This window comes from Chiloscyllium punctatum, chromosome 36 (genome assembly GCF_047496795.1).
Source record: "Chiloscyllium punctatum isolate Juve2018m chromosome 36, sChiPun1.3, whole genome shotgun sequence".
Classification (NCBI taxonomy): Eukaryota; Metazoa; Chordata; class Chondrichthyes; order Orectolobiformes; family Hemiscylliidae; genus Chiloscyllium; species Chiloscyllium punctatum.
Genome location: NC_092774.1, coordinates 11,999,394 through 12,023,730, shown reverse-complemented (window position 1 = coordinate 12,023,730; position 24,337 = coordinate 11,999,394). Strand labels below are relative to the sequence as shown.

General features: G+C 46.6%; 1 protein-coding gene across 1 annotated transcript in view; it reads left to right on the top strand.

Annotated features, from left to right (window-relative positions):
* LOC140460782 (uncharacterized) overlaps nt 1–24,337 on the top strand; it is a 133,117-nt gene that overhangs the window by 22,256 nt on the left and 86,524 nt on the right. The window contains exons 3-4 of the mRNA XM_072555466.1: nt 8,653–8,932; nt 15,066–15,317. Of these exons, the coding sequence (XP_072411567.1) occupies nt 8,653–8,932; nt 15,066–15,317 (532 nt within the window). The remainder of the gene's footprint in view (nt 1–8,652; nt 8,933–15,065; nt 15,318–24,337) is intronic.

Sequence of the window (24,337 nt, the reverse complement as noted above, 5' to 3'; positions counted from 1 at the left end):
TCTTTTTTTAAACTCTAGGAGTAATCTGTTACTCTCTCTTTCTTGCGCTTGTGGTATTGTCATGACCATTATTGGTTGTTGTCCTCCCAAAGACATTACCAGCTTAGTCATTATCCACTTTAACACATTAAACCCTATCAGTAAACCTACAATTATTAGTCGCACATAAATGCCTAAATTCACGAACCATTTTCCCCACTCGGTCAATCTTCAGTTACCCCATCCCCATCCTTCATCTTTTCGGAGTTCATCTCCAATTTGTCTTATATCGTTTATCTTTTTCTTTACTGTTTCCACCTTATCTTTCACTATGGAAGAGGTGTCTGGGATGAAGGTGCAGCATTCTTTACCAATCAGAGCACAAGTTCCCCCTTTTTCGGCCAAAAGATAGTCTAAAGCCATTCGATTCTGTAAAGCTGTCGGTCTCGTGGCAATCATTTCAGTGGTTATGGCCGATATTTGGGATTGAGATTCCCCATCGTGCCGGTGTTATCATTAATTAAATTTTCAAGGGTGGCCGCCATTTCTGTATTTCCACCCCTGCCCTTGTGGTGCCGTAGTTTGGGAGCAGTGTCCACAGTAGACGGTCTCCTTCAGAGACCTCTCGGGTCTTACGTCTTATCCCCCCCCACCTCCCTCCTTTCTCAGGTTGGGCTCATGCTTTTCTATTCGGAGGTGAGGGACTATATAAGCGAGGGAACAGCAGCCACTCCAACCTTTCTGGTTTTGAGGAAGTGTTTCGTCAACTTCATAACGTGACCCATTCGATCACCCGAACATATTTTTCCCTGGGAATAAATGGATAGGCCTTCAGACCGCATCCCCAACACGTTCCGTTTAATATTCGGGGAGTGGTCGTGGCAGTGGCCTGACTGGTGTGGACACAAGATGATTTTCCTAGTTGGAAAGGTGCAGCATCATTCTGATGACAGAAACAGGTGGTATTCACTGCTCCTTTCGGTGGGGAAATTCGAAGACTGTCAATAGCACCCTGATTTTTCGGGGCTGGCCTTGGGAACCAACCCGCAAAGTTATATTTGCTCCTTTCAGATCTCCACTTTGTATTATTTGAAGCCACATCAAATTATTGTACATCGTATTTATTTTTAGTGAGCGGTATTACTGAGGTGGGGATTCCAAGATTCTCGATGGTGTGGGATCTCTGCACAGACCCAACAGTCGGTAAGTCCCTCTTGTTCAGCATAATTCTGGCACAGCGTAGTGAAGTGATTTTTCCCACTTCCTTGAATAGTTAGTACTACTAACATTACAATACTATACCAGTATCTACCCATCTCTGAACTCTGCCCACCATCCTGTCTTAACATTTTAGATGTCACACAGCCCTAACAATCAATAACAATATATATATATATATATATATATATATATATATATATCAGCAAACGTTAAAAGAGTCTTTTGTCTCAGTTCATTCTTTCTTTCTTAACTTTCAGAGGGTTGTCTGTAGGATGAGCGTGCCACTCCACCTTTGGGGCGTTCACAGGACCTTTAACGGGAGTGTGATGACTCCACCCTTCCTCAGCAGTCCGAATAGCTGTTTCACTAGTTAGGAGGGTTAGGAATGGTCCCTCCCAGCTCGGGTACAGTTTGGTCTCTTTCCAGGTCTTGTTCAGGACCCAATCACCCGGTTGTATTCGATGTACTGTAAACTCGAGTGGCAGTGTCTGTACCAACAGGCCTTTATTCCTAAGAATAGACAAAGAAGAGCTGAGTGCCACTATATAGTTCGTTAAAAACTTATCATTGAACTCTGACCAGCCGTGAGGCAGTCTTTCAGCCTCGATAATGCTTCCCTCTATCCTGTCTACTACAGTATATTCATTGTGCTTTTTACCCTCAATCATCCGGGAGGACCCGTCGATAAACAACCGAGCTCTCGCATGCAACGGTACGTCTCTTAAGTTCATTCGCACTTTAGTCTGATATTCGATAATATCAAGGCAGTCATGTTCTGGATTGACCGGGGTCACCCCCCTCTCTCCGCCACAGAAATGCAGCTGGATTCAAGCAACTGTCTGTGACTAACACAAGGTCATCCTGTTCTATTAAGATTGTCTCATATTTCAAGATCCAAGAGTCTGTGAGCCATTATCCTGCATTCTGATTTAAGAATTCTTTGCCTTTTACTCCAGAAACCTTGAGATCTTTGTTAGTTAATTTAACACCGCCAGGTCTAAAGCTTAGGGATGATCGTGCTGCTCCCGTATCCACTAAAAATACTGTTTCCTCTCCTTCAGGTGCCACCTTTAACTTTATCAAGGGTTCCCGGTGGGTCTCAGGAGGAGGGAACCCCTGACTCCCCTAATCTTCATCAATAATCATCAATGATACCGCTTCTCTTTGTCGTCCTAACCTTGGACATCGTCTATTGTAATTTCTTCAACTGCTGCAACCATTATTTTAGCTTTTTGTTTTTGTTTCTATTCTTCCCTTCTCACACACACTTTCTGTGCCTCATATAACAGATCTTCTATCTGTTTTTCACTCCAGCCTTCTAACTTCTGTAACTTCTTGTGTACGTCCGGCCATGATTTAGTCACAAATTGGACCTTTAAAAGTCCCTGTGCTACCGGATCAGCGGGATTCATTCCCGAATATTTTCTAGTGGCTTCTTTTAATCCCTGTACGAAAGGCTGACGGGGCTTCCTCCTTTTCCTGTCTACCTTCAAAAGCTTGAAAAAAAATTCTTGAGATTTAGGTGCTGCTTCTTTAAGACCCAAAATGACCGTTTCTTGTAAGTCCCTCATTTTTCCTCTATTGTGTTCATCCATACCCTTCCAATGTGGGTCCACATTGGGGAATTTGTTTTTGGCTGGTATCACTCCCTCACCCACCGGATGTCCCTTTTCCGTTCCCTCAGAGTAGCTCTTCCCATCAAGCCCCTTTCTTCTCCTGACCGTACCTGATGGGGGCTGCTGACTGCGAAGGCTCCCCGAACAGTAAGTTTCTGACTCTCCTCTACCAATCAGGCTGTTGCTGCCACTGCCTGCACACACTCTGGCCAGTAATGTAGCTTTCCATTCTTTAATTAACAATGAATGAATGCAGTCACGTTTTGAATTAACCATGAATCAATAATGACAGGTCACTGAGAATGTATGAAGGAATCCTGCCAATTAATATTGATTCAGGCTAACGCATTTGAAGTATTATAAGTATTAATTATTGGTTATATATTTTTGCTCAAGCACATTCATGTTTAAGAACCTCGACAGATTCCATAGCACCTTTTGCAGTTAATTAAATCCCCAATTTGGTGGCAATACTTCGTCATGAACGCAAGACTGATTCTTCCTGCCTCTCATCACAAAGCTGTTGCCATAATCCAATTAACTTTTGTTTTGGTTCCCACTCCCTTGGGCTTAAAATTGAAGGGTGACCTTGCTGCCCCCGTATCGACTCGGAAAACTACGTCCTCTTTGTAAGGTCCCACCTTTAAATTTGTCGAGGGTTCCTGGTGGGTCCCCGGGGGCAGGAACCCCTGACACCCCTAGTTTTCATCAAGGCTCATAAACGGCACTGCCTTTACTTCCTTTGTCGGATCAGGACACTCTCTCTTAAAGTGACCTGTCTTTCCACAGTAATAACATCCCGCCTGTGGGGATTTCCACTTTGATCCTTGTTCCTGTCTCCCAGACCCCTTCACATCTCCTCCCCGATCCTTTCTCCTCCCTTTATTTTCAACATGCTGCCTGCCACCATTCCGGTTTCCTTCTCCTTTTAGTTTTGTCCTTTTCTTTATTACCTCATTCACCATGGCTTATCATTATTTTTGCTTTCTGTTTCTGCTCCTCATGTTACGTTGCCAGATCAATTGCTGAGCCGATTGAACCAACTGAACAGCTTTAGGGCCACCTCATGGCCATTCCTCATCACCCAATGTTTTGTTTAGACCTTGATTCTTTTAAAGAAATATTGCAATTTTTCTTGTTCCCTGTAATCTCAAATACAATTCATCAATTGATGCTTGCTTTTCTTGAAAGCCTGTTCCTAACTATACATTTTGGAATCTTACTTGTAAATATCTATTTATCTATTATAAATTCATTTAGTCAGTGTTTAATATTCAAAATGCAAAATGCACACAGTTCCCAACTCTGAAATCCACCACAATCACCCGGTTCCAGTCCCCTGATTCAAATCCAAAACTAGTCCTCCCAACTAGTCCTGACCAGTCATTGCTCAATTACAATGCTATAGGTCGTGAAATAACCAGAGCTGCCTTAAAAGGATTTGTCTATTCAAGTTAAAACTTCAACTGTCCTCCATAAATCACTTTTATGTAAGGACAAAAGAGATTAATTAGTAACTGATAGTAAGGCAGTCATGACCTGTAAAAAGAACATTTTATTTCATAGTCTTGCAAAATCCTTAACCTTAAAAGAAATCATGTTAAAATTTCCATAGTAGAAATCAGATTCAAAACAGTCCCGGATCTCAAGCTCCAGGGAACATTCAATCACCAACAAACAAATGTGTATTCAGACTGAATCACACAGGGATAAACTTTCTACTAACTGTACGGCTCTTTTCTCTCTCTCTCTCTCTCTCTCTCTCTCTCTCTCACACACACACAGAGTCTCACAAACACTTTGAGTTTCCCACAATGACTCCTCTAGCTTTTGAATATTTTTCTGGGCGTCTGGCCATAAGTTAGTTCCGAAGTGCACCCCCAGTAGCCCTTCAGCTACTAGCCCTTCTGACACGAAGCATAATCTGATTCCTCCTGACTATAAGGCTGTTTTTCATTGACATTTTATCATTTGTTTTTTATCCTTTCCTCGCGTCCGAGGATTGTCCTTCCAATCTCTTAACATTTTTCCTAAAGGACTGTCCGTTGGGATGTGGTCCTCGAACGTCCCTCTCATGTCCCCTTCTACATCTAAATTGCTATTCTTATTTCCCATTTTAATACTCGGCCGTTTTCTTTATATAATTTCAATTAACCTCTCTGAAGTTCGGTGTTACCTTCTTCCACACCCACTTCAGAGTCCTAATCTCCCCGTGGGGGTTTCCCTTCTTAATAACCGGTCTAAGGCTGGGTGATCGAATCAGTTAGACACCTTACTTGTTTGATTAATCTAGCCAATTAAAGACCTTTATTCTCTATTTTTTATGTTGCCAATTCCCCCGTACTTCTCGTACGGAACCGACCACCAAGGTAATACCTAAAGGTCAATTTTCATACCTTGGTCTGTGCACAAAAGTTACCTGGTCGAATGCGTGCCCCTTCCTGCGGCAATACCAGACAGCAAAATACGTTGTCCATCTAGGTTGCCTGAAATCTACCTTTACCTGGGTCTTATGTACAAGACCTTCGCGCCGCGGTGAAACAGCAAGTACTGCTGCGAATCCCGGCCACCCGCGAATGCGGGTCTTAAGTCCATAAGTGTTACCTGACCAACCCGCCAGGTCTTAGTGCACCTCGCTCGTGGCAAAGACTGACAACAAAACAAAACCCGCTGCCTACCCCGGTCGCCTGGACAATACTTATTTAAGACCTTTTTCTTACCCGGGTCTTGTGCACAAGAGTTACCCGACCGGACCCGCTGCGTCGCCTCTGCCCGTCCTGTCTCCAGGGTCTCCCAGTCCGGATCACCCTCGCCCAGAGCCGCCTCGGCAACAAGGGGAAACTAGAGATCGCCGAAATCAGCAAGGTGCACCTTCTCCGTTTCTCCAAGAACGCCGAGCAACCGGACCTTGGGATCCAGGAACGAGCCCCCAAATCTTTTAGAAACAAGTTTAATAAAATTTAGAGGAGACCACTGAAACTGGAAACAAGACAATTTATTCTATGATCTTGCAAGAAAGGGCATCAAATGCAGAAGCAAATGAGCAAATTAGAACTCGGGTTAGTGGACAGTTATACCCTTTGAGCTGAGTGAGGTCATCTCTCTAGACTCCTAATGACCCAATCTCTCTCACTGTACCATACCACTGCCCAGCTGTGCTCCACCCTTATTACTTCCCCCTTCCCCAGGTTGGCAACCTTCCTCTCTGTAAATGCTGACACATACATTTATTTTGTCAAGATCTGGTTTAACATTTTGTATCAGTTCTGCTGGTACATTCCATCCTCAGATATTTCATTAACTTGTATCGTTTTGTATCGCTCAAGTATTTCGGTTATCTCAGCTTTTTGCTGAAAGCATAATTTTACAAAAAGAATTTTTTGTTATAGTAATTACACACCAACGTTAGTATTTAATTAACCACAATTAAACACTGAAAAGTCCCTAAATACCTGCAGGGTGAATAGTTCTCTTGCTGTACCCCTTTTCTTTATGCTTTTTCTATATCTGCAAAAACAACACTTTACCCCATTTCTAACAGTATTGAGCAGTACGGCTAGGGGAATGGTTGAGGGTGAGTTACCCTTTGGAGGGTTGGTGTGGACTCGTTGGGCCGAGTGGCCTGCTTCTACACTGGGGAATTCTCTGAAGGGAAGGAATTTCTGCAAACTGTGCAGGGCAGTGCAGGCGCAGTGCGGGGTCCCGCTGCTGGCCGAGCCCCGCATCCCATCCCGCACCTTTCTCTCGCCCAGTCTCCCATACCCGCCCCCACCCCCGACCCATCGATGGCGTCACAAAGCGCGGAAGTAGCCCTGTCAGGTTCAGAGTGAAACTCCCTCCCTCTGGACAACTGTTCATCCTGGGGAGGCGAGAGAGGGGAGGGGTGGAAATCTGTTCACTTGTAGCAGCTGGAGTGAATCCAGGGAGGGAGCAGATTCTGCAAACTCAGGGTTGTGTCTTAATTGGTGGAGAAAGTGAGGACTGCAGATGCTGGAGATCAGAGCTGAAAATGTGTTGCTGGAAAAGCGCAGCAGGTCAGGCAGCATCCAAGGAGCAGGAGAATCGACGTTTCGGGCACAAGACCTTCTTCAGGAATGAGGAAAGTGTGTCCAGCAGGCTAAGATAAAAGGTAGGGAGGAGGGACTTGGGGGAGGGGCGTTGGGAATGCGATAGGTGGAGGGAGGTCAAGGTGAGGGTGATAGGCCGGAGTGGGGTGGGGGCAGAGAGGTCAGGAAGAAGATTGCAGGTTTGGAAGGCGGTGCTGAGTTCGAGGGATTTGACTGAGGCAAGGTGGGGGGAGGGGAAATGAGGAAACTGGAGAAATCTGAGTTCATCCCTTGTGGTTAGAGGGTTCCCAGGTGGAAGATGAGGCGCTCTTCCTCCAACCGTCGTGTTGCCATGGTCTGGCGATGGAGGAGTCCAAGGACCTGCATGTCCTTGGTGGAGTGGGAGGGGGAGTTGAAGTGTTGGGCTACGGGGTGGTTGGGTTGGTTGGTGCGGGTGTCCCAGAGGTGTTCTCTGAAACGTTCCGCAAGTAGGCGGCCTGTCTCCGCAATATAGAGGAGGCCACATCGGCTGCAGCCGATGCAATAGATGATGTGTGTGGATCTATTGCCAAGTGATGGCAAATGTGGCTAGATTAATTTCGGATATCTGGTCAGCTCGGACAAGTTGGGCTAAAGGGTCTTCTTCCGTGCTGTATGAGTCTAATTGTCTTTGGTGAAAGCAGAAGTGTGGTTGTGAAGACTGGACTTTCAGAGCAGCTTTCAAAGATGTTTTGCCCTGACTGGGAGCAGAAGAGTTTGACTGAAGTGTGTCGGTGTTAATGCCTTGATGTCTCATTTTGCTTCCACCTTCCTGGGGACGTTAACCATTTTGTTCTACAAGTAGCTGCATTGCAGGTTACCCCATGAATTGGCACACTTACGTTTGCTTCTCAGAAACAGACCTGCTCACTGTCAACTGTATCCCAGTGTTGTGGGGTTATCCAAAATGCAGAGAGGTGTCAGTCTTGACGTTTCTGCTTTTCTGCCCCTTTAAGATCCTGAATCAGCACCTTCAGGGAATTAGAGTGGAGTGAGAACAGAGGGGGAGAGAAAGTGGGATGGTGCTTTCAATTTTGTGGAATAACAAAAGAAAAGAATATTTCGCAGAAAGTAGAATTCCTTGTTAAGAATTTCTACCCTGCACTGACAGTGATGCCTTTTGTAATCTCTTTTTACAGAGTATTTGAAGATCTGAAGACAGAAGTTTCAAAATCAACAGGTGAAAGCCTTATGCCCAAAACATTGACTCTCCTGCTCCTCGGATGCTGCCTGACCTGCTGTGCTTTTCCAGCGCCACATTTTCTGACTCTGACTCTCCAGCGTCTGCTGTCCTCACTTTGATGTCATTGTCTGACAGTCACTCAATCCATCGGGACCGCAACGGTTTTTGACTGTGATTTCTGTGAGAAGGAGCAAAGCTTTTTGGTTCCTGTTTGAGTACGTTTTCAGCATCAGTGGGACTGGATGAGAGACCCCACTGTTGCAGCGCGCTGAGTGTGGAGCCTGAAACAGTTATACGGCCTGGGAAGGGGAATTCACGTTGGGGATAGGCTCTGCACACGTTTGTGTGTGGCTGAAGCTCCGGCCATGGAGAAACCAGAAGAATCCCGCTCCGTGGAGAAACCGTGGAAGTGTGGCAACTGCAAAAAAGGCTTCCGTTTCCCGTCTGCCCTGGAGACTCATCGGCGCAGTCACACTGGGGAGAGGCGATTCCCCCGCCCTGTCTGTGGGAAGGGCTTCAGCGATTCCACCAACCTCCACACCCACCAGCGGGTCCACATGGGGGAAAGGCCCTACAGCTGCCATGAGTGTGGGAAGGCCTTTTCCCAGGCCTCCCACCTGCTGACCCACCAGCGAGTCCACACGGGGGAGAGGCCCTTCAGCTGCCCTGAGTGCGGGAAGGCCTTCACCAATTCTTCTAACCTGCTAAGCCACCAGCAGGTCCACACGGGGGAGAGGCTGTTCCCTTGCACAGAGTGTGGGAAGGCCTTCAGGTATTCTTCTCACTTGCTGACCCACTGGCGGGTCCACACGGGGGAGAGGCCCTTCAGCTGCCCCGAGTGTGGGAAGGCCTTCACCCGCTCCTCCTACCTGCGGAGCCACCAGCGAGTTCATGTACCATCGCAGGGCGATTGAAGGAATGACGGCCGAGTACCATTTATTGACTGGACTATCAACCCGGTTCCAGGGACTCCCGGGTTCGATTCCCACCGCAGCAGATGGGGGAATTGGAATTTAGTCAGAAATCTGGAGTTCAGAATCTAACGGTGAAACCATTGTCGGTGGAGTGGGGATGGAAGAAAACTCCCATCTGATTCACTCAGTTCTTTTTTAGGGAAAGAAACTATCGTTGTGGGAGAGGGTTCACTCAATCGTCCCAGCTGCATCCTTTACCCGGTCTGGCCTACACGTGACTCCAGACCCACAGCAGTCTGGTCGACTCTACACTGCCCATCCAACTTACTTGGAAACAGGATACGAGTTGAAAATGCTGAGTGAGGCAGTACTTTCTCCGGGTTAAGGCTGTACCAAGGATCCAATTACAAAGGGTCAACTGGGTAGTGACCGATAATGAAGAAAGTGAGGGGTTGGAGGGAGTGTGTGCACTTTGACTGTGAGCTGTTTTTAAAACATTGCGACTTTTTCTACACCTTTCTGCTGGGAGATTCTGAAGCTGTAACAAAGTTGGGTCACAATAAAGATTACCTGTACTTCACGCCGAGCTCAGACTCTCATTGAGAGCTTTGAATTGCATTTTGTTCTAAAACTGCTCATTTCTTACAGGTGAAAGTGAGAACTGCTGATGCTGGAGATCAGAATCGAGCTTAGAGTGGTGCTGGCAACGCACAGCAGGTCAAGCAGCATCCAAGGAGCAGGAAAATCGACATTTTTTGGGCAATATTGATTTTCCTGCCCCTCAGATGCTGCCTGACCTCCTGTGCTGATTTCTGACAGCCTCCTGTACTATGTTTCCAATGTTGTGTATCGGTTGCAGCAGTGAATGAGTGGCCAGTATTGTTAGAAATTGTGAATTTTTCAGGAGTGCAGGTACTACATCATCCCATTGTCATTGTACAGTTTCCTGGCAGCACTGGGAGGTGTGGGCTGTGTCCACTGGAAACGATGTGGAGGTGCCAGTGTTGGACTGGGGTGGAGAAAGTTACAAATCACACAACACCAGGTTATCTTCCTTCTGGTTTATTTGGAAGCACTGGCTTTTGGAGTGCTGCTCCTTCATCAGGTAGCTGTGGAGCAGAATCATAAGACACAGAATTTATAGCAAAAGCTGACGGCGTCATGCAACTGATAAGATATTGAACAAATCTAGATTGCGGATTAGTCTTTCATCTTTTACCATGGGTTGCAGGTTTCAGTTCAGTAAACCCCAGAACTACTTTTAATTCACCTTCTTGAGATGGTTTAAGGTTTTATAAAAATAGGTGGCATCTCAGCTCCAATACTGCATAAAAGTTGTGAGGTTCGATGCTGTATCCCAATCTTGAATCAGATTGGTTCTATTAACCAAAGTAGGAATTTATAAAATATTACATGCAGTTTGTGTGCTTTTTGAGCAAAATTGAATATATCTGCAAATATAATTCTGCAATTGCAAATTCACCCCAGAGACTTGTGTGACTGTGTGTGCATGAGAGTGTGTACATATATTCTAATGAAGTGTGTGTGAGATGGAGTATCAGCCTGTGAGATGGGGTGAGTGTTAGGGTGTGTGTGTGTCTGAGAGAGCGAGAGATAAAGGCAAGGGGTTGCATTTTGCTAAAAAGAGGACGGGCAGGACTTGTACAGTTAATGGTAGGGCCCTGCAATGTGTTCTAGAACAGATTCATGGTGGGGGGGGGAAATGTGGAGGGGTTCAGGTACATAAAGTTAAAAATCTCTCAACACCAGGTTATTGTCCAACTGGTTTATTTGGAAACACAAGCTTTTGGAGCGCTGCTCCTTCATTGGGTGTTTGTGGAACAGGATCATAAGACACAACCACCTGATGAAGGAGCAGTACTCCAAAAGCTCATGCTTCCAAATGAGCCTGTTGGAGTATCAGCTGGTGTGGTGTGAATTTTAACTTCATCCACCCCAGTCCAACACCGGCATCTCCAAGTCGGGGACATAGTTCTTTGGAAGTTGCATCATTGGTAGACAGGGTGGTGAAAGAGGCGTTTAGCACACTCTCCTTCATTGTTCACACCGTTCAGTGCAGGAGTTGGGACATCACGTTGAGGTTGGACAGGATATTGGTTGAGACCATGTGTAGAGTACTGAGTACACTTCTGGTCGCCCTATCGACAACCACAAGTTGTCGGGTGACCTTATTTCGATTTATAAAGTCATGGGGCGTGTAGGAAAGGTAAATATCACAGAGGGGGAAAAATGATGCATCTCCCCTTTTTAACTTCTCTTGACATTCAGACACTTCAATCCTGTCAGTAACAGCCTCATCGCCAGAGAGCAGACTGCGCATGCTCCTCACTGCACGCAAGGCACACGCCTCGCGACTTTCTTTTGGTGGGCCAATCGGAAGCGCTGGAGGACCGGAAGGTGACTGGTCCTCCTGCCAATCAGAGCCTTCCTATTGTCTGAATGCGGAAGTTGGAACACGAGCTTCGGGAGCTGCTGCTGCTCTGTCTCTGAATGAAGATTGAGTTTGTTCCAGACTGTAACCTCCTTACTCTGTCAACCATCTGTGAGTAGGGCACTCTCTTCCCAACTCCTTTTCCTTTTTTTTCCCCCCATTCTTGGATTCAATCTTTGACTTCCATTTCCTTTCGGTTGCTGCAAATGAATGCACGGCGTGGACCGATTCGGGAAAAGAAGATGTTTTCATAAACAGAGAGCGGGTCATGTATGGGATGAATGTCCAGAGGTCGTGGTGGATGCACTACCCCCAATAACCCTCTGAAGAGCAACCCACCCAGACCCACTCCCCAACATTTACCCCTTCACCTGACCCGACACGCAATTTAGCATGGCCAATTCACCTAACCTGCACATCTTTGGACTGTGGGAGGAAACCAGAGCACCCGGAGGAAACCCACACAGACAGTTGCCCGAGGCAGGAATTGAACCCGGGTCTCTGGCGCTGTGATGTAACAGTGCTACTCACTGTGCCACCTAGGACAGATGAGGAGGAACTGCTTTTCCTGGAGAATAGTCATTCTATGGAATTCTCTGCCCAAGGAAGAAGTAGAGGCATCTTCATTAAGTATATTCAAGACACAATTGGATGGGTTTTCATGGTCAGGGAGTTAAGGGTAGTTGGGATAATGCAGGGAGAAAGAGCTGAGCCAATGGATATATCAGCCACAATCAGCTCGGATTTCAGTTTCCCACAGAATAAGATATTGGTCTGTTCTCTGCTCTGCTGGATTTCTGCTGAAGCCTTGACCCCCACACCCCCCACACCTTCTGGAACAATAAAACATTCAGTCAATCAAGACCCAAGCCACAGTCTCCCAGCCTGTCAACCATCCAGACACAGAGTGTAGTCCTAGCCAGGAATCAAACAAGAAAAACAGAACAAAATTAGAAATAAATAAATGCTCGTGCTTAATGTTTGTTCATGAGGAAGTAAACCAGAAATAGGGCTCTCCCACGATTCTTATAGTGCCCCTCTTGAGGCACTCTCTCACCCTAACATCTAACTATTCATACCCAGCTATGATTTACAACAATATTTACACCAGCAGAATTAAAGCATCTGTTATCAAGTAGACATCGGGATATACAGCACAAAATAGACTTTTCTCTGTCTCATTCACACACATACATCCATGGGGGTGAATTTGTATTTGCAGAATTATATTTGCAGAGACATTCTATTTTTCTCAAAAATGCACAATCTGCAGGCTGATCCATGTAATGTTTTGTAAATTCAACTTTGGAAGTAGAACCAGTCTGACTCAAGATTGTGTTACAGACAGACTCTGACCTCACACCTTTAATGCATTGTCAGAGCTGAGCTGTCACATTTTGTTATAAAACCTTGAGTTATCTCAAGAAGATGTCTTTCAGGAAATTCTGGTATTTAGAAATGAATGATACGAGCAGCCCATATCCCTCTAAACCCTACCCATTCACGTACCCATCCAGCTGCTCTTTAAAAGTTGTGTTTGTGCCAGCCTCCACCACTTCCTCTCGCAACTCATTGCATACACGCACCACCCTCTGTGTGAAAAATACAAATCTATGCCTTCCTCATCTCCCGTTTTACCTGTACTGATACCTTTGGGGATCTCTGAACTTGGACAGTAAGGTCCCTTTGTTCCTGAGCACTCTGTAGGGATCTATTATTTATTGCTTACTTCCTTCCCTATTAAGATGAGGTGTTGTCCCTCCAATTTGTGGTTTGATTCGTTGTGGCAATAGAGGAGGCCAAAGATGGTCATGTCAGAAAGGGGGTGGGAAGGGGAATTGAAATGGGTGGTGACTGGGAACTCTGGTCGGCTCTGTGGACGTGGATATGATGCTCAGTGAACCATTTCCCAGGTTTGTGCTCGCTCTCCCCGATATAGAGAAGACCACAACTGGCAAACACATGGCAAATGCAGTACCACAATATGAAGTTATAGCCTTTATTTTGGGAAAAAAAGTCGAAAGGAAGTGCATTGTTTAAATGGAGATGTAATTGGATGTGGAGAAAGTGAGAACTGCAGATGCTGGAGATCAGGGTCAAAAAGTGTGGGACTGGAAGAGCACGGTAAGTTAGGCAGCATCCGAGAAGCAGGACAGTTGACTTTTTGGGCACGAGCCCTTCACCAGGAATGATGTGTGGATGGACAAAGGAGCTTCAGCGTCCTCCTACACCAGTCACTGCTGGTTGTCAGACAGGTGCAGCAAACAATCAGCAAGGCAAGTGTATATTAGCAAGAGAAATTGAGTTCAGAAGTGGGGATGTCTTCCTGCAGTTAGGGGGTCATTGAATATATTCAAGGCTGAGTTCATCTGATTTTTGAACAACAAAGAAGTGGATGTTTGTGGGGGAAGGCAAGAACATGGTTTCAAGACCAGTACAGAACAGTTCCAGAGTCAAACAGCACAGAAACAGACCCTTAAGTCCAACTAGTCAGAGAGATATACAGCATGGAAAGAGACCCTTCGGTCCAACCCGTCCATGCCGACCAGATATCCCATCCCAATCTAGTCCCATCTGCCAGCATCTGGCCCATATCCCTCCAAACCCTTCCCATTCATATACCCATCCAGATGGCTTTTAAATCTTGCAATTGTACCAGCCTCCACCACTTCCTCCTGCAGCTCATTCCATACATGTCCTACCCTCTGTGTGAAAAGGCTGCCCCTCAGATCTCTTTTGTTTCTTTCTCACCCTAAACCTATGCCCTCTTGTTCTGAGATGTCCGTCTTGACGTTTTTGCTTTTTCTGCCCTTGTAAGATCCTGAATCAGCACTTCCAGGAGAATTAGTTAGAGTGGAGTGAGAACAGAGTAGGGGGGGGGGGGAAAGAGAGTGGGATGGTGCTTTCAATTTTGTGGAATAACAAAAGAAAAGAAAATTCTACAAAGTAGAATTGCTTGTTTAGAGTTTCTACCCTGGGACTGACAGTGGTGACTTTTGTAATCTATTTTTACAGCGTATTTGAAGATCTGATGGCGGAAGTTTCTCAATCAACAGATGAGAAACATTGACCCTCCTGCTCCTCAGATGCTGTCTGACATCCCCATGCTTTTCCAGTGCCACATTTTTCGACTGACTCTCCAGCATTTGCGGTCCTCACTTCAACATCAATGTCTGACAGTCACTCAGTCCACCAGGACCGCAACGATTTTCGACTGTGATCTCTGTGAGAGGGATCAAAGCTTTTTGGTTCCTGACTGAGTATGTTTTCACCGTCAGTCTGACCCACTGAGTGTGGAGCCTGAAACAGTTGGACGGCCTGGGAAGAGGAATTGACGGCAGGGAGGGGCTGGAAAAGCGTTTGTGTGCAGCTGAAGCTTTGGCCATGGAGAAACCCGAGGAATCCCGCCCCGTGGGGAAACCGTGGAAGTGTGGTGACTGTGGGAAAGGCTTTCATTTCCCGTCTGCCCTGGAGACTCATCGGCGCAGTCACACCGGGGAGAGGCCATTCCCCTGCACCGACTGCGGGAAGGCCTTCAGACATTCCTCCCACCTGCTGGCCCACCAGCGGGACCACACGGGGGAAAGGCCCTTCAGCTGTCCCGATTGTGGGAAGGCCTTCATGTTTTTCTCTGCCCTGTTGGCCCACCGGCGAATCCACATGGGGGAGAGGCCGTTCAGCTGCTCTGAGTGTGGGAAGGCCTTCAACTATTCCTCCGACCTGCTGAGGCACCAACGGGTTCACTCAGGGGAGAGGCCCTTCAGCTGCCCCGAGTGCGGGAAGGCCTTCAGCAATTACTCCAACCTCCAGACCCACCAGCGAGTGCACACGGGGGAGAGGCCCTTCAGCTGCCCCGAGTGTGGGAAGGCCTTTACCCAGGTCTCCACCCTGCTGAGACACCAGCGGATCCACACGGGGGAGAGGCCGTTCACCTGCTCTCAGTGCGGGAAGGGCTTCACCCGCTCCTTCCATCTGCAGAAGCACCAGCGAGTTCACGTGCCATCGCAGGGGGATTGAAGGAGTGACGGCCGAGTGCCATTATCGATTGGACTATCAACCCAGTTCCGGGGACTCCCGGGTTTGAATCCCGCCACGACAGATGGCAGAATCGGTATTCGGTCAGAAATGTGGAGTTCGGAATCTAACAATGAGACCGTTTCAAGGAGTGGGGTGGTGCGGGGGAGAAAGCCCCCATCTGATTCCCTCTCTCCCTTGTTAGGGAAGGGAACCACCATTGGGGGAAAGGATTCACTCAATCGTTCCAGCTGCATCCTTTACCCGGTCTGGTCTACACCTGACTCCAGACCCACAGCAATCTGGTTGACTCTACACTGCCCCTTCCTGGCAAATGAGCAGGGAGACACTTACTTGGAGACAGGGTATGGGTTAAAATTGCTGAGTGAGGCAATACTTCCTCCGGATTACGGCTGTACCAAGGATCCAATTGCAAAGGGACAACTTGGAACTGACCAATAGTAAAGACAGTGGGGTGTGTGTGGGCTTTGATCTTGAACTGTTTAAAAAGCTGCTACTTTGTCTATGCCTTTTTGCTGGGGGAATCTGAAGCTGTAACAAAGTCGGGTCACAATCAAGGTTACCTGAATTTACCGCCGGGCTCAGACTCTCATTGAAAGCTTTGAGCTCCGAGAGGTTTTTGTTTTAAAGCTGCTCCTGTCTTTCAGCCTCCTGCAGAGTTTCCAATGTCGTGTATCAGATGGAGCAGTGAATGAGTAGCTTGTATCATTAGAAATTGTACATCTTTCAGGTACTGCGTTGTTTCATCAGCATTGTCAAGTTTCCTGGCAGCACCAGGAGGTGGGGGCTGTGCTCAGTCGAAATGATATGGAGGGGTTGGTATTAGACTGGGGTGATAAAGTTAAAAAAAAATCACAATACCAGGTTATTGTTCAACAGGTTTATTTGGAAGCACTAGCTTTCTGAGTGCTGCTCCTTTATCGGGTAGCTGTGGAGCAGACACAGAACGTATATCAAAAGATCATGCAACTGATAGAATATATTGAACAAGCCTAGATTGCTGTTAAGCCTTTCATCTCTTAGAATGGGTGCAGGTTTTGGTTCATTAATGTGTAACTGCCAGAACATCTTTTAAGTCACATTCTTGAGATGACTTAAGGTTTTATGAAAAAGATAACATCTCAGCTCAGACCATGCATTAAAGGTGTGAGGTCAGAGTCTGTCTGTACCCCAATCTTGAATCAGACTGGTTCTATTTCCAAAGGAGGAATTCATAAAATATTACATGGATTGACTGCCTGGACATTGTGTGCTTTTTGACCAAAATTGAATGTATCTGCAAATATAATTCTGCCAATACAAATTCACCCCAAAGAATTGTGTGTGGGTGCATGTGAGTTCGTGAGTGAGAGCGTGTACATGCTTGGTAAAGTGTGAGTGTGATGGTGTATAAGCCTGTGAGAGTATTGAGGGGAGGAGGAACGTGTGTGTGTGTGTGTGTGTGTGTGTGTGTGTGTGTGTCGGAACATATGTGTGAGAGGTATTAATACAAGCAAGGGGTTGCATTTTGCTAAAACAAGGAAGGGCAGCACTTGTCCAGATAACAATAGGGCCCTGGGTCATGTTATAGAACAGACAGACATGGGGGGGGGGGTGGTGTTCAGGTACATGGTTCTTTGGAAGTTGCATCACAGGTAGCCAGGGCAGTTAAGAAGGCATTTAGCAGCATAGCATTCATTGTTCACCCCATTGAGTATCGGGGATGGGACATCATGTTGAGGTTGTACAGGGTGTTGGTGAGGCCACTTGCAGAGGACTGAGTACAGTTCTGGTGGGCCTGTAATAGGAAGAATACTATCAGAGAGGGTTTAATAAAGATTTACCAGGATGTTGTAAGGACTGGAGGGTTTGAGTTATAAGGAGAGAGGCTGGGACTTTATTCACTGGAGCACAAGAATGTAGTTTAAATGCAGAGCTTTTCTAAGAAAAATGTTAGTCTGACTCAACATTGGGACACAGATTGTCTCTACTTATAAATAGGGCAACGTCTCTTTGAAATGCAGATTCATTTAGATATAACTGCGTCACTTTACATATGAAGATATCCCTTTGAATGTGCTCACATCCCTTTGAAATATAATCTTGTCCATTTAAACCTCTTTATTTGCAGAAATACCCGTTAAAATGTCCACGTCCCTTTAAAATGCAGATTTGCCCCTTTAGATATGACGCCGTTCCGTTCGATGTCGGAATATCTGTTTAAATTGAGCCGTGAGCTTTCCCAATGTAGACAGGGCTCCTCGAAACGTGGCAGTGTCCCCGCCCCCCGCAGCTGCAGAGTGAGACAGGAGAGTTTGTTTTTGTGAATGAACAGTTGGAGCGCGAGGTGGCTGTGACTTGGTGACGGTGAGACTCCCCGGGCCCCGCCCATCCCCCACCCGCGGTCCCGCCCACCCCTCCCCCGGCCCCGCCCATCTCCCACGTGCAGACGTCACGTGGGGGTGAAGGCGGTTGGGAGGAGAAGTCGCTCGAGCGAGGAAGCGGCGGGAGGGCGGCCGTTAGGAAAATCCAGATATCCTGAATTAATCTAGTCCCCTTTGCCAGCGCTATATCCCTCTAAACCCTTCCTATTCATATACCCATCCAGATACCTTTTAAAGGCTGTAATTATACCAGCCTCCTCCACTTCCTCTGGCAGCTCATTCCATACCTGCACCACCCTCCACATGGAAACGTTGCCCCTTCAGGAACCTTTTATATCTTTGTGGCCTCACCCTAAACCTATTCCCTCTAGTTGTGAGTCTCACCCCAACATTAAGGAAAAGGCTTAAAAAACATTGCCAAATATCGAGCCACATTGGGGGGGAATTATGGCTCTGCCCTTTTTGTTCTCCGATAGGTATTTGGAAACTTAAAATCTGTCAATACCATCAGCATTGCTACAGAGCACGTTGTGTACACTCCTCAGTGTCAACAAGCAGGGCACGTGTTTGCCAATGTCACCAAAACATTGGGCATGTTCCTCGCTGTCGGCAGAAAAGTTGCGAAACCTACTTTTGATGGACGAATTAGGAGCACTGGAGGACCAGGGGGAGACTTGTCCTTCTGCCATTCGGAGCTCCCCTGTTGGTGAATGTGGAAGTTGGAGCATGAGCTTCTTAAGGTCCTGCTCCTCCTCTCTCTGAATGAAGATTGAGCTTCACCTCAGACTGCAACTTCTTTCCTCCGTCCAACATGTGAGTACAGCACTCTCTTTTCTCACCCCCTTTTCCATTTACGTTTCATTCTGGGGTTCAAGTGTTGACTTGGAGCAACTGAAAGGAATGGGAGTGAATCCAGCGAGGGGACAGACTCTGGAAAAGTTAGTCCAGGCCTGTGTCTCAATTGGCAAAATAGACGGACAGGAGACTGGAAGAGCAAGCCAGGCAGTATCAGGAGGTGGAGAAGTCGAGGTATCTGGTGTAACCCTTGTTCAGGACTGGGGGTGGGTATAGGGAGAGCTGTGGAACAAGGGTGTGCTGGGGGCAGGGTATTGAAGTGGGGATAGGTGGAGACAGGTAGAGGGTACAATAGACAATAGGTGCAGGAGTAGGCTGTTCTGCCCTTCGAGCCAGCACCACCATTCATTGTGATAATGGCTGATCATCCTCAATCTGTATCCTGTTCCTGCCATATCGCCATAACCTTGTACAAACTGGTTGGTGAATGGGAGGAAGGAATCTAGTTGGCAGGGAAGAGTGGAAGGGGCTGGGAAGTGAGTTGGGGGATGGGATGGGAGATTATTTGAAATTGGAGAACTCTGTGTTAAGTCCTCTGGGCTGTGGACTGCTCAGACAAGATGAGGTTTTGTTCCTCCAATTTGTGGTTTGGTTTGTTGTGGAAATGGAGGAAGCCAAAGATGGTCATGTCAGAAGGGGAGTGGGAAGGGGCATTAAAATGGGTGGAGACTGGGAAGTCCGCTCAGCCTCTGCGGACCCGGCTGTGATGCTCAGCAAACCGTTCCCCAAGTTTACGCTCGGTTTCCCCGATGTGGAGAAGACCACAATTGACAAAGCACAGCAGGTCAAGCAGCATCTGAGCAGTAGGACAGTCGTAGTTTGGGGCACTAGCTCTTTATCAGGAATGATGCGTGGGTGTTCAGAGGGGCATCAGTGTCCTTCTGTGCCATTGTCAGACAGGTGCAGCAGGCAATGAGCAAGGCAAGTGGTGTATTAACAAGAGGAATTGAGTTCAGAAGTGGGGATGTCTTCCTGCAGTTAGGGGGTCATTGAATATATTCAAGGCTGAGTTCATCTGATTCTTATGTGGATGTTTATGGCGAAGGCAAGAAAATGGTTGAAAGACTAGTATAGAACCAAGTTACAGAGCCATACCGCACAGAAACAGATCCTTCAGTCCAACTAGTCCATGCTGACTATGTTCTCAAACTAAACCAGTCCCACCTGCCAGCGTTTTGGCCCAAATCCTTCCAAACCTTTCCTATTCATGAACTTATCCAAATGTCTTTTAAACGTCGTTACTGTACCTGCATCCACCACTTCCTCTAGACATTTAGTCCACACGTGAACCACTCTATAAAAAAAATTGTGCCCTTCAAGTCTTTTTAAAATCTCTTTCTCCTGTCACTGTCAAAATTTGTTCCCTAATCTTGAAGCCCCAACCCTAGGGGAAGGACACCCGTCGTTCACCTCATCTCTCTCCTCATGATTTTATAAACCTTGATAAGGTTACATCTCCTTTTCCTATGCGCCAGTGAAAAGGTCCCAGCCCATCCACCGAGATGCAGGTAGATCCATATCCAGTCATGATCGGTTCAATGCTGGTCCCAATTCTCTCTCACGGTGTCCAGGACAGCAAGAGACCACAAGACACAGGAGCAGAAATTAGGCCACCAGGTCTGCTCATTCCATTCAATCATGGCTGATATGTTTCTCAGTTACATTCTTCCGCTATAAGCAAAGTGAAAATGGAGGGAGTGAGTGTGGGATGGAGATTTTCGGTTTCCAGGGAATAAGAGAGGAAAGAGTTCACTATAAATTAGAATTTATGGGATCGGCTGATGAGCCGAGGAGTGTCAGTTGGAGTTTAATTTAGAGAAATCAGAGGTTTGTATTTTGGTCAAGCAATCCAGGCAGGACTGACACAGTTAAGGGGAGTGTTGCAGAATAAAGAGACCTTGGGAGTGCTGGAGTCTCAGGTGGATAGAGTAGTGAAGGCAGCGTTTGGTTTGCTTTCCTTCATTGCTAATAGCATTGAGGATAGAAGTTGTGAGATCATGTTATACAAACTTCCCACTCGAACGTGTTATCTACCTGCTTAACTGTTTTTAGTGAATATAATCCACACCTCCCGCTGCTGCCATAACATGGTTTGTTTGGAAGCCCTAGCTTTCGGAGTGATTAGATTTATTTTAGATTTTATTACTTACAGTGTGGAAACAGGTCCTTCAACCTCAACCGACCCTTTGAAGAGCTACCCACCCAGAGCCATTCCCCAACATTTACCCCTTCTACTAACACTACAGGCAAATTAGCGTGGCCACTTCACCTAACCTGCACATCTTTGGACTGTGGGAGGAAACCCACGCAGACACGGGGAGAATGTGCAAACTCCACACTGACAGTTGCCCGAGGTGGGAATTGAACCCGGATATCTGGCGCTCTGAAGTGCTGCTGCTGCTTCAGGTGGTTGTGGACAATAAGGTCATGATTAGACTATTTATAGCCAACGGAGTCCAGTGTCCTGGAGATATGATACATTAAACAATTTAGATTAAATCTTCCATCTTTTAGAATGGAGTTCTGTTCTTTGGTATGTTAATCCCAGAATCTGTTTTCAGTAACTTTCTCAAGAACGTAATTTAAATGCATAGCTTTTCTATCAAAAATGTCAGGCTGAATCGACATTGGGACCAAGACAGAATTCGACCCTATTGGTGGGTAGGCTGGGACTTTTTTCACTGGAGCACAGGAGGTTGAAAGGTGAAGGTATCGAGTGCCTCATTAGCAAGTGCAGATGACATTCAGATTGATGGAAAATCAGATAGTGAAGGGGACTGTCAGACGCTTCAGCAGAATATAGATCGGAGAGTTGGGAAGAGAAATGACAGATGGAGTTCAACCCAGACAAATGTGAGGTGATGCATTTTGGAAGATGCAATTCAAGAGCGAGCTATACAGTAAATGGAAAGGTCCTGGGGGAAATTGATGTACAGAGAGAGCTGGGTGTTCAGGTCTATTGTTCTCTGAAGGTGGCAAATGCGTGTTAGTAGAGTGGTCAAGGCAGCATACAACACACGTTCCATCATCGGACGGGTTGAGGAAAAGAGCTGGCAGGTCATGTTAAAGTTATATAAGATTTTGGTTCAGACACATTTGGAATACTGCGTACAATTCCGGTCGCCAGATTTCCAAAAGGATGTGGATACGTTTGGAGAGAGTGCAGAGGGGGTTCACCAGGATGTTGCCTGTTATGGAGAGCGCTAGCTATGAGGAGAGGTTGAGTAAATTAGGATTATTTTCATTGGAAATAAGGAGGTCGAGGCGGGGTGGGGGAGGTTCCTGATTGAGGCCGAAAAACCATGAGAGGTGTAAACGGGGTGGATAGGAAGAATTATTTTCCCAGAGGAGAAGACTTAATTACTCAGGGTTACGAGTTCAAAGTGAGAGGGGAAAGGTTTGAGGGAGATATACATGGAAAGTTCTTTACACAGAGGGTGGTGGGTGCCTCGAATGCATCACCAGGGGAGGCAGTCGGGGTGAGATCGATAGTGTCATTTAAGATGTATCTAGACAGATACATGAATGGGCAAGGAGCAGAGGGATACAGATCCTTAGAAAATAGGCGGCAGGTTTAGATAGAGTATCTCGATCAGCATAACCTTGGAGGGCTGAAGGGCCTGTTCCTGTGCTGTAGGGTTCTTTGTTCTCTTTATAGAGGTTTCCAAAACCATGAGGGGCCTAGATAAGGTGAATGGCATGTGTCCTTTCAAGATTAGGCTGCAAATTAAGGGGAGAGGAGAAAGATTTGAAAAACACATGAGGAGCAAACACATGCAGGAAGCTGCAAGAAACAAAAACCGTTTGAAGCTCTAAGCTTTCAATGAGAGCCTGAGCCCGGCAGAACGTTCAGGTAACCTTTATTGCATCCCAACATTGTTACAGCTTCAGATGCCCCCAGCAAAAAGGCAGAGAAAAAGTAGCTGTTTTTTATGACAGCTCAACAACAGGGGGAGGATCAAGGGGCGGGGCAAGGCCAACAGCGGGTCCCGGCACTACGCCTGCGTTACCTTGCACAGTTTACAAAAATCCCTTCCCCTTTAGAGACTCCCCACAGTGTGGGAGCAGGCTACTCAGCCCAAAGACTACACACTGATCCTCCGAAGGGTAACCCACCCACACAATTCCCCTACCCCTATTGCTCAACATTTACCCCTGACTAATGCACCGAACCTGCACATCCCTGTGCACAATATCGCGACCCAATCTTGTCCCACCTGCCAGCAGGGGGCCCATATCCCTCCAGTTGCCTTTTAAATGTTGCAATTGTACCAGCCTCCACCACTTCCTCTGGCAGCTCATTCCATACACGTACTACCCTCTAAATGAAAAGGTTGCCTCTTAGGTCTCTTTCGTATCTTTCCCCTCTCGGTGTAAACCTATGCCCTCTAGTTCTAGACTCTCCCACCCCAGGGAAAAGACTTTGTCTCTCTATCCTATCCATGCCCCTCATGATTTTATAATCCTATAGAAAATCACCCCCCAGCCTCTGACGCTCCAGGGAAAACAGCCCCAGCCTGTTCTGTCTCTCCCTATAGCTCAAATCCTCCAGTCTTGGTAACATTCTTGTAAATCTTTTCTGAACCCTTAAGTTTCACAACATCTTTCTGATCGGAAGGGAACCAGAATTGCACGCAATATTCCAACTGTACAGCAGTAACATGACCTCCCAACTCCTGTACTCAATACTCTGACCAATAAAGGAAAGCATACAAAACCCCATCTTCACTATCCTGTCAACCTGCGATTCCACTTTCAAGGAGTTATGAGCTTGCACTCCAAGGTCCCTTTGTTCAGCAACACTCCCTAAGACTTTACCATTAAATGTATAAGTCCTGCTAAGATTTGCTTTCCCAAAGTGCAGCATCTCGCATTTACCTAAATTAAATTCCATTTGCCACTTCTCAGCCCATTGGCCCATCTGATCAAGATCCCATTGTAATCTGAGGTAACCTCCTTCGCTGTCCACTACACCTCCGATTTTGGTGTCATCTGCAAACTTACTTACTATACCACTTATGCTCACATCCAAAATGTAGTGGGCCCATTATCTATTTTCAAAGTGGAATTTACAATATATTACATGTATTGACTGCCTGCAGATTGTGCAGTCTTTCAGCAAAGTAGAATGTTTAGGGTGCAGGTTTGCTCGTTGAGCTGTAGGTTTGATATCCAGACATTTCATTACCTGGCTAGGTAACATCATCAGTGGCGACTTCCAAGTGAAGCGAAGCTGTTGTCTCCTACTTTCTATTTATATCTTTCTCCTGGGTGGGGTTCCGGGGGGGGTTTGCAAGGACTGCCACAAACACTACGTCAGACAAACAGGAAGAAAGTTAGCCACCAGGATACACTAACACCAGCTAGCCACAAAAAGACCCGACCCTCTATCCCTCGTAGCCCCACGTACGGATGAAAATAACCCCACAATTTCGACTGGGGCAAGCTAAGCAAAGACATGCCAGAGAATTCCTAGAGGCCTGGCACTCCAACTACAACGCCAGAAACAAACACATAGATCTAGATGCCATCTATCAACCCCTCAGAAAATGAACAGGAAATGACATCACCACAAACCCCAGGAACCCTATCCAGGACAAACATAAATAGAAAGCAGGAGACAACAGCTTTGCT